The sequence below is a fragment of the Piliocolobus tephrosceles genome, chromosome 4 (assembly GCF_002776525.5).
Source record: "Piliocolobus tephrosceles isolate RC106 chromosome 4, ASM277652v3, whole genome shotgun sequence".
In the NCBI taxonomy this organism is placed as follows: domain Eukaryota; kingdom Metazoa; phylum Chordata; class Mammalia; order Primates; family Cercopithecidae; genus Piliocolobus; species Piliocolobus tephrosceles.
Window position 1 is genome coordinate 73,354,953 of NC_045437.1, and position 10,660 is coordinate 73,365,612.

The 10,660-nt window shown below is 42.5% G+C and overlaps 1 protein-coding gene across 2 annotated transcripts in view; it reads left to right on the forward strand.

Moving 5' to 3' along the window:
- Positions 1-4,087, forward strand: part of F2R (coagulation factor II thrombin receptor) — a 20,165-nt gene extending 16,078 nt beyond the window's left edge. For both annotated transcript variants that reach the window (XM_023196438.2, XM_023196439.2), the window contains one exon: positions 632-4,087. In XM_023196438.2, coding sequence (XP_023052206.1) covers positions 632-1,821 — 1,190 coding nt within the window. In that variant the 3' untranslated portion in view covers positions 1,822-4,087. The remainder of the gene's footprint in view (positions 1-631) is intronic.
- Positions 4,088-10,660: the final 6,573 nt, after the last annotated feature.

The window sequence follows — 10,660 nt, forward strand, 5'->3', positions numbered from 1 at the left end:
GGCTAATTTTTGTATTTTTAGTAGACTCGGGGTTTCACCATCTTGGCCAGGCTAGTCTTGAACTCCTGACCTCGTGATCCATCCACCTCGGCCTCCCAAAGTGCTGGGATTACAGACGTGAGCCACTGTGCCCAGCCTAAATCCCCTCAACTTTCTACGTGGATTTTTCCATGTAGGAAAAGGGACAGGTTTCATGGGATGGCTGCAGACTAAATGGAGAAAATGTGCACATGAAGGTATGCGGAGGAAAGAGAAGTCATAGAAGCTGGGAGTGACTTGTTTATATAGACAGTGGCTAGTGTGGAAATCACTGATTGATTCCTTCATGTCAAGTACTCAGCCTTTCCTGATGTCTTCAGGGTAGATCTCTGAAAACTTATCATTTACCTTTGTCCCTTTGAGGGGCAGAGTTTAGTAAGTATTGCTTATATCAAGACAAATGTTGCACAGTATTTTGAGTTGGCTTATTCTGTAATAAAGTCTATTTGTGCATTATCTGCTCTTTACCACCCATTCTCCTAGTAAGAAAACATAAAACAAACAAAAGTAAAATATGCGCTCTGCTTGTCGCTTTTGCCTTGTTGATGCATTCACTTTTTACATTTAAAATTTTTTTAATTTTATTTTTCAGAGTCAAAAGCAACAAATGCCACCTTAGATCCCCGGTCATTTCTTCTCAGGAATCCCAATGATAAATATGAACCATTTTGGGAGGATGAGGAGAAAAATGAAAGTGGGTTAACTGAATACAGATTAGTCTCCATCAATAAAAGCAGTCCTCTTCAAAAACCACTTCCTGCGTTCATCTCAGAAGATGCCTCCGGATATCTGACCAGCTCCTGGCTGACACTCTTTGTCCCATCTGTGTACACTGGGGTGTTTGTAGTCAGCCTCCCACTAAACATCATGGCCATCATTGTGTTCATCCTGAAAATGAAGGTCAAGAAGCCGGCCGTGGTGTATATGCTGCACCTGGCCACGGCAGACGTGCTCTTTGTGTCTGTGCTCCCCTTTAAGATCAGCTATTACTTTTCCGGCAGTGATTGGCAGTTTGGGTCTGAATTGTGTCGCTTTGTCACTGCAGCATTTTACTGTAACATGTACGCCTCTATCTTGCTCATGACAGTCATAAGCATTGACCGGTTTCTGGCTGTGGTGTATCCTATGCAGTCCCTCTCCTGGCGTACTCTGGGAAGGGCTTCCTTCACTTGTCTGGCCATTTGGGCTTTGGCCATTGCAGGGGTAGTGCCTCTGCTCCTCAAGGAACAAACCATCCAGGTGCCCGGACTCAACATCACCACCTGTCACGATGTGCTCAATGAAACCTTGCTCGAAGGCTACTATGCCTACTACTTCTCAGCCTTCTCTGCTGTCTTCTTTTTTGTGCCGCTGATCATTTCTACGGTCTGTTATGTGTCTATCATTCGATGTCTTAGCTCCTCCACAGTTGCCAACCGCAGCAAGAAGTCCCGGGCTTTGTTCCTGTCAGCTGCTGTTTTCTGCATCTTCATCATTTGCTTCGGACCCACAAACATCCTCCTGATTGCGCATTACTCATTCCTTTCTCACACTTCCACCACAGAGGCTGCCTACTTTGCCTACCTCCTCTGTGTCTGTGTCAGCAGCATAAGCTGCTGCATCGACCCCCTAATTTACTATTACGCTTCCTCTGAGTGCCAGAGGTACGTCTACAGTATCTTATGCTGCAAAGAAAGTTCCGATCCCAGCAGTTATAACAGTAGTGGGCAGTTGATGGCAAGTAAAATGGATACCTGCTCTAGTAACCTGACTAACAGCATATACAAAAAGCTGTTAACTTAGGAAAAGGGACTGCTGGGAGGTTAAAAAAGAAAAGCTTATGAAAGTGAATAACTTGAGGATTCTATTAGTCCCCACCCAAACTGTATTGACTTCACCTCCTAAAACAACAGATGTACAACTTGCATGCCTGCTTTTTATGGGAGCCATCATGCATGTATTTCTGTCAGTTACCAGAAAGATAACAGGACGAGATGACTGTGTTATTCCAAGGGAATATTGCCAATGCTACAGTAATAACTGAATGTCACTTTTGGATATAGCTAGGTGACATATGCATATTTATATGTGTGTGTGTGTAGATGTATGCACACACATATATTATTTGCAGTGCAGTATAGAATAGGCACTTTAAAACACTCTTTTCCCCCCTACTCCAGCAATTACGGAAATAATCTCTGATTCCCTGGTTTAATATACAAAGTCTAGGTTGGTAGAGTTTAGCCCTGAACATTTGACGGTGTTCATCAACAGTGAGAAACTCCATAGTTTGGGCTTGTACCACTTTTGCAAATAAGTGTATTTTGAAGTTGTTTGACAGCAAGGTTTAAGTTATTAAGGGATAAGAGTTACTACTATCTGTGTGTAGAAGTTGTAGTGTTTTCAGTTTTAAACATATCCAAGTTTGAATTCCTAAAATTATGGAAACAGATGAAAAGCCCCTACTTTGATATGGGTAGTGTTTTTTACATTTTACACACTGTATACATAAGCCAAAACTGAGCATAAGTCCTCTAGTGAATATAGGCTGGCTTTCAGAGTGGCCCATTCCTGAGAGCTGCATGCGTCCGCCCCCGATGGAGGACTCCAAGCAGCAGACACATGCCAGGGCCATGTTAGACACAGATTGGCCAGAGACCTTCCTGCTGAACCTCACAGAAAGCAATGAGACTGGGGCCACCACATTTGCTCCATCCTCCTAGGATTGGCTGTGAACTGATCATGTTTATGAGAAACTGGCAAAGCAGAATGTGATATCCTAGGAGGTAATGACCATGAAAGACTTCTCTACCCATCTTAAAAACAACGAAAGAAGGCATGGACTTCTGGATGCCCATCTGCTGGTGTAAACACATCCAGTAGTTGTTCTGAAAGGTTAGTTCGGATATGGAAGCACCCATTATGCACTGTGGGCACTCCAATAGGTGCTGGGCACACAGAGTGGAATAAGACCCATACCTGCCCTCAAGAGCAAAGTAGATGACGCATAGAGTGTGATGTATGCGTAATCAATATGTTTCACACAAACGAGGCCTGTCAGCTAAAGAACTTTGAACATTTGGGTTAATGGCTCTTGTGGTTATAACTTAAGGTGAAAACATAATGCAGTACAGGACATATGTTTTTTCAAATAAGTCTGATTTAATTGGGCACTATTTATTTACAAATGTTTGCTTAATAGATTGCTCAAATCAGGTTTTATTTTAAGAATCAATCATGTCAGTCTACTTAGAAATAACAGAAGAAAATAGAATTGACATTGAAATCTAGGAAAATTATTCTATAATTTCCATTTACTTAAGACTTAATGAGATTTTAAAAGCATTTTTTAACCTCCTAAGTATCAAGTATAGAAAATCTTCATGGAATTTACAAAGTAATTTGGAAATTAGGTTGAAACATATCTCTTTTTTCTTATGAAAAAATGGTAGCATTTTAAACAAAATAGAAAGTTGCAAGGTAAATGTTTATCTATTTAAAAGAGCAAACTGGCCGGGCACGGTGGCTCACGCCTGTAATCCCATCACTTTGGGAGGCCGAGGCGGGCAGATCATGTGGTCAGGAGATCGAGACCATCCTGGCTAACACTGTGAAACCCCGTCTCTACTAAAAATACAAAAAAATTAGCCGGGAGTGGTGGCGGGCGCCTGTAGTCCCAGCTACTCGGGAGGCTGAAGCAGGAGAATGGCGTGAACCTGGGAGGTGGAGCTTGCAGTGAGCCGAGATCGTGCCACTGCACTCCAGCCTGGGCAACAGAGCCAGACTCCGTCTCAAAAAAAAAAAAAGAGCAAACTATTTCCAAATACCACAGAATAACTTACATAAAAGTAATATAACTGTACTGTAAGTAGAAGCTAGCACTGGTTTTATTAATTTAGTGTCTATATTCATTTTATCTAAATCAGTGGAGTTTTACTGTCATTGTTTATTAGTCTGTATATATTAAAATATGCTATCATTACTGTACTTACAAAATAGTATGTCACTGTTTTTATGTTCAGTCTTAAAAACATAACCTATATTAATAAATGTGAACATCTGCTTGGTATCTCTTTGGAACAAATTAGTATTGTATCTTTGTCGTCCTGGCACACTTTAAGGGCTTAACTGAAGAGCATTTAATGAAGAGGTGATTTGCAAAGGTGTGGACAGGGTTAAGGGAACCAACAGGGAGTGGTGAAGCACCCCCACAGACTAGCAATCAGGGGAAGCTGTTACTGCCTCCAAGGCCCAGGTAGAGGAGGGAACACACTGAGGCTTCTCCCTCATCCTCTGATGTCTTGTGAGGCCTCCCCTTGATCCTAATCTTAACCCAATACCCAGAAGTGAAGTAGTCCATAAAGATCAGCTTCCTTGGCCATGGAGAATGGATCTGGAAGAACAAATGCAGGGAAAAAATAAAACAGCACCATTTCTGCCAAAGACATTGAGTGATTAGCGCTCTCTCTCTTAATCCCTTCTTAGGAAAATTTAAGTTTATTGGGAATATATTCAAATTTCTGAGTTATAGACATCCTGGGTAGTGTCTGCAGTTCTTCCCTAGTGAGAGAAATTAAATGTCAGAGCAGAAAGGAAATCCATAAAAGGACTGTGCTGTCTTCCCTGGCTGAATGACAGTCCTTTGCCATCTAGCACTCCCTCAAGCAGAAGGGAGGAGGGGAAATTGAAAGCAAAATGACTAGTACTTCTCAGGGTTGAAAACCAAACAATTTTTATAAATTATTTCTAGAGTATAGTCAATGAAAAAATTATTTCAACTAAACAAGGATTTTGTTAACATACAGAATTTTTATGAGTTAACACATAAGCTTTTTAAGTTTCTAAGGCCTGAACTCTTCACATGTATTTCAAGGAACAGATTGAGTTCAAAAAACCTTAAATTTTGCTGACACAACAATGTTTTTTTCTCCAGGCATGTTGGCTCACGCCTATAATGCCAGCACTTTGGGAGACTGAGGCCGGAGGATCATTTCAGACCAGGAGGTTGAGACCAGCCTGAGCAACATAGTGAGACCCCATCTCAGTTAAAAAATAAATAAATAATTAACCTGGCACGATGGCATGCCTGTGGTCCCAGCTACTCAGGAGGCTGAGGTGGGAGGATCATCTGAGCCCAAGAGGTTGAGGCTGCAGTGAGCCATCCACTGCAGTCCACCCAGGGCAACAGAGACCATGTTTCCAAAAAAAAAAATATGTTTTTTCCAACAAGCCAAAAATAGCATTTTTAGGGAAATGGAATGCTTGGCTATTGAATATACACTTGGAAAATTTTAGGTTATACTTCTGAATTTAAGAAATTTAAAAAACTGTTTGCTGTTGGCACGTCTTTGAGGAAGTTGAGCTAAGGAAGCAAGTGGAAAAGGTTAAGCAGCATTGATGACCCAGCTATTTAAGTTTCTGACCCTGGACCATCCTCTAGTAGCTTATCTTCAGCCAGGTGCTATCGTGAAAATTAAGGGGAAAAACAGGTCACCAACGGTAATTTCCTGGCATAATTAGCATGTTATGTGGCTATGCCTTTCAAAATTACTAGACCAAATGTGTGTGAAGAGTAATTGACCACAGGACAAACCTAATTGTGTTTTCTGAAGGAGGTGTGGTTAAGTGAGCTGCAGTGTGAGAAGAGAGGAGAAATTCTCTAATGCAATTATTCTCAGAGTTCCTGAGACTCTTTCAGGAGATCTGCAAGGTCAAAACTCTCTTAAAATACCAAGATATTATTTGCCTTTTTTGGTCTGATGCTCTCACAAGTGGACAGATGAGTTTTCTGGAAGCTACACAACATGTGAAAATGCAACAGATTGAATGCAGAAGCAGAGATGAAAATCTGACTGTCTCCTATTACACCAGTCATCAAAGAGATTGCAAAAATGTAAATGCAACTCTCCTCCTTAAATTATTGTTTTGGAAAAAAATTATGAAAAAATAGTATTTATTTTAACATGTAATGGGTTTATTGTCATTTTAAGCTGAAATAGATGTTTTCAAAAGTTCTCCATTTTAGTGTCTAATATGGAAAATATCAATAGATAAAATCATTGGCAGCAGGATGCAGTAGCTCACACTGTAATACCAACACTTTGGGAGGCCAAGCCAGGCGGATAACGAGGCCAGGCGTTCGAGACCAGCCTGGGCCACAAGGGTAAACCCCATCTCTACTAAAAATTAAAAAATTAGCCGGGTGTGGTGGTACACATCTGTAATCCCAGCTACTCCAGAGGCTGAGGCACTAGAATCACTTGAGCCTGGGAGGCAGGGGTTACAGTGAGTCAAGATCGCATCACTACATCCAGCCTGGATGACAGAGCAGAGCAAGACGCTGTCTCAAAAAAAGAAAGAGAAAAAAAGTCAGTGATGTGCTGCTAAACAGGATCAAACAAAAAGAAAACAAAGCCTGATCTGGCAAACTAGCATTTGCCAATTTCATGGTGTGAATACTCCCTTCTTTTCCAGTTTCAAGCTCCCAACAGTGTAACAGTTGACTTGACAAATTTCCTGAATATTAAATTCTTATGAGCAGGTAAGGTTGACTCCAGCACACCGATGGATGCAACCAACATAAACAAAGGCTCTTTGCTGGTCCTCAATAATTTTAAGTATATTAAGGTGTTCTGAGCAAAAGAAGTTTGAAAACCACTACCCTTATCCAAGATGTCCCAACTTTATTGACTTGAAGAAAACAGAGAAACTGGTAATGATTATAAAAGCATAAAAGCAAATGGGTAAAGAGTTGGCTTACAGCTGCAGGTACCACTCTGGGTTTCTGTCTGTTTCAGAGCTGAGGGGTTCCAAGTCTTGGAGCTAGAAACTGATTCAACAGCAGGGCTCAGTGGCTCACACCTATTATCCTGGTACTTTGGGAGGCTAAGGCAGACGAATGGCTTGAGCCCAGGAGTTCAAGACCAGCCTAGGCAACATGGCAAAATCCCGTCTCTACGAAAAAAACAAAAATTAGCCGGGCGTGATGGCTCATGCCTGTAGTTCCAACTACTTGGGAGGCTGAGGTGGGAGGATGGCTTCAGCCTGGGAGGCAGAGGTTGCAGTGAGCCAAGATGGCGCCACTACACTTCAGCCTGAGTGACAGAGTGAGAACCTGTCTCAAAAAGAAAAGAAAAGATACTGATTCAAGTCATCGGGTGTGGTGTGGTCCACAGATCAGGAAGCTCTGTGTGAGGTCTGAATATCATCCAGCTGCTGCGTAAACGAAAGAGAGAGGTGCTTGCTGAGCAGTTTCAGACCAGAAGACCAAGAGACAATTCAGAACAGCAGCAGATTCTACCCATGGTGGCATTCCTGTAAAGTGAAACTCAAGCTCCAAGTTTGTTGTCATGGGGACTGTTGATTTCATGCTAGTCTTAATGGAAACACACGGAAGACCAGAGGTCAAATTCAGTAGCATCTCAGAATTCAGATAACACAGCATGTATGGTTTCAACCCAGCAGGCTGTGTGTTTATCACTTCAGGAAATGACTCATAAGCAGTAAGGAGATGAGCTTTGAAAGCTGCATCTGGCCGGGGCATGGTGGCTCACTCCTGTAATCCCAGCGCTTGGTCGGGAGTTTGAGACCAGCCTGGCCAACATGGTGAAACCCTGTCTCTACTAAAAATACAAAAATTAGCCAGGCATGGTGACATACGCCTGTAATCCCAGCTACTTGGGAGGCTGAGGCAGGATAATTGCTTGAATCCAGGAGGCAGAGGTTGCAGTGAGCCGAGATTGTACCATTGTACTCCAGCCTGGATGACAAGAGCGAAACTCCATCTCGAAAGAAAGGAAGGAAGGAAGGAAGGAAGGAAGGAGGGAGGGAGGGAGGGAGGGAAAGAAGGAAGGAAAGAAGGGAAGGAAGGAAGGAAGGAAGGAAGGAAGGAAGGAAGGAAGGAAGGAAGGAAGGAAGGAAGGAAGGAAGGAAGGAATCTGTATCTATAGTAGCTTGCATGGTGGCAGGGCCGGTCTGGCTGTTTTGCCTATTTTAATGACTACATCATCAGGTCATTTTGGTGTGCTGCTATGTGACCCATCCAGGGAAGTGAAAACACCACAAAGGGTGGGCTTTCCAATACTGAGATGCGTTCGTGAGCAAAACCATAATCATTTATTATCTATTTTTGTTGTTTTGTTTCCAATCCTGAGATACCTAGTTGCTCTTGAAACTGGCTGACACTATATTTAAAAAAAAAAAAAAAAAGACAAATAATATATTCCCATCCTTCAGGAGCTAACTGGCTTTTGGATTTAATCCTAATACTTAATGGTTAGTTAGGAAGCACAAAATCTGAAGACCTCAGATGTAGAATTTTATCAGCTCTGCCTTATAACAAGTTTCAGAAACTAAATCAGTTGGCCAGGCGCAGTGGCTCACATCTGTAATCCTAGCTCTTTGGGAGGCCGAGGTGGGCGGATCACCCGAGGTCAGCAGTTCGAAACCAGCCTGGTCAACATGGTGAAACCCTGTCTCTACTAAAAATACAAACAGTTGGACATGGTGGCACGTGCCTGTAATCCCAGCTACCCAGGTGGTTGAGGCAGGAGAATTGCTGGAACCCGGGAGGCGGATGCTGCAGTGAACTGAGACAGAACAAGACTGTCTCAGAAAAAAAAAAAAAAAGAAAGGAAAGAAAAGAAACTAAATCAGTTCTCAACTCTGGCTGCACATAGAATCACCGGAGAGCTTCTAAACAATTCCAATGCCAATCTCTGGGGGCGGGGCCTGGACATTGATACTGTTTTCAAGCTCCTCAGAAGATTCTAATGTGTAAACCAGGGTTGATACTAAGAAAATAAAAAAATCCCTCAGCAGTCTGAGCTACATGAGGTATGCAAAATTATCAGGCCCAGAGAGACGGGAGTAAGGGACTTCAGTCACATACCCTTCCCCCACCCACCACCCCCCATGCCTGTGGGCAATTATTTAAAGTCATTTTGTTCCTGGTGGTGTGGCAGCTTGTGCCTGTCATCCCAACACTTTGGGAGGCCGAGGCGGGAGGATCACTTGAGGTCAGGAGTTTGAGACCAGCCTGGTCAACATGGTGAAACCCCAATACTCCTAAAAATACAAAAATTAGCCAGGCATGGCAGCATGCTCATGTAACCCCAATTCGGGAGGCTGAGGCAGGAGAATTGTTTGAACCCAGGAGGTGGAGGTTGCAGTGAGTCAAGATGGTGCCACTCCAGCCTGGTCAACGGAGAGAAACTCCATCTCAAAAAAATAAAAAGGGCATTTTGTTCCTGACTAGTTGCCTTCCCTGTTATCTTCATGTTCCTGGAATCTGTGATACAAAGAACAACCTGTAGCCAATCAACAGCTTATGTTATTTTAATGTAAATTTTGATAAACAACTTAGGAACTGTCTCTTTTCCTTTATAAACATTCACATGCAACTGCTGCTAATCAGTTTGTATATTCAGGACAACTCGAATATACACTCAGTTGCAATCCTCAAGCTTGGCCCAAATAAACTCTCTACTTACATTAATTTTGACTCAGCTTCTTCCTTTTAGATCAACAATACCACTGTTTTTGAAAAGTGCTTCTTAGCTTATATACTGCGGGTGGAAATGTGAATTATTAGTTGAGTCATTGTGGAAAGCAGTGTGGCAATTTCTCAAATAATTTAAAACAGAATTATCATTCAATCCAGCAATCCCATTATTGGGTATATACCTAAAGGAATAGAAATCATTCTACCATAAAGACATATGCACGCAGGTGTTCATTGCAGCACTATTCACAATAGCAAAGACATGGAATCGACCTAAATGCCCACCAATGGTAGACTGGATAAAGAAAATGTGGTACATATACACCGTGGAATACAATGCAGCCATAAAAAAGAACAAGATCATGTTCTTTGCAGCAACATAGATAGAGCTGGAGGCAATTATCCTAAGCAAACTAACACAGAAACAGAAAACCACATGTTCTCATTTATAAGTGAAAGCTAAACATTGAGTACACATGGATACAGGAGGAGAACAACAGATACCAGGGCCTATTTTAGGATGAAGGATGAGAAGAGGATTGAAAACCACCTATCGAGTACTATGCTTATCATCAGGGTGATGAAATAATCTGTACAACAAACCCCCAAGACACACAATTTACTTACATGACAAACCTGCACATGTACCCCTGAACCTAAAGTAAAAGTGTTGTTTGTTTGTTTGTTTGTTTGAGACAGAGTCTTGCTCCATCGCCAGGCTGGAGTGCAGCGTCACAATCTCGGCTCACTACACCCTCCGCCTCCTGGGTTCAAGGGATTCTCCTGCCCCAGCCTCCCAAGTAGCTGGGATTACAGGTGTGCGCCACCACTCCCGGTTGTATTTTTAGTAGAGACGAGGTTTCACCACGTTGGCCAGGATGGTCTCAATCTCTTGACCTTGTGATCTGCCCACCTCGGCCTCCCAAAGTGCTAGGATTACAGGTGTGAGCCACCACGCCCAGCAAAAGTTTTTTTAAAAAAGAAAAGAAAACAGTGCTTCTTGGCCAGATGCAGTGGCTCACATCTGTAATCCCAGCACTTTGGGAGGTGAAGGCAGGAGGATCACTTGATGCCAGGAGTTTGAGACCAGCCTGGGCAACATAGCAAGACCCTATCTCTAAAACAAATTTAAAAATTAAC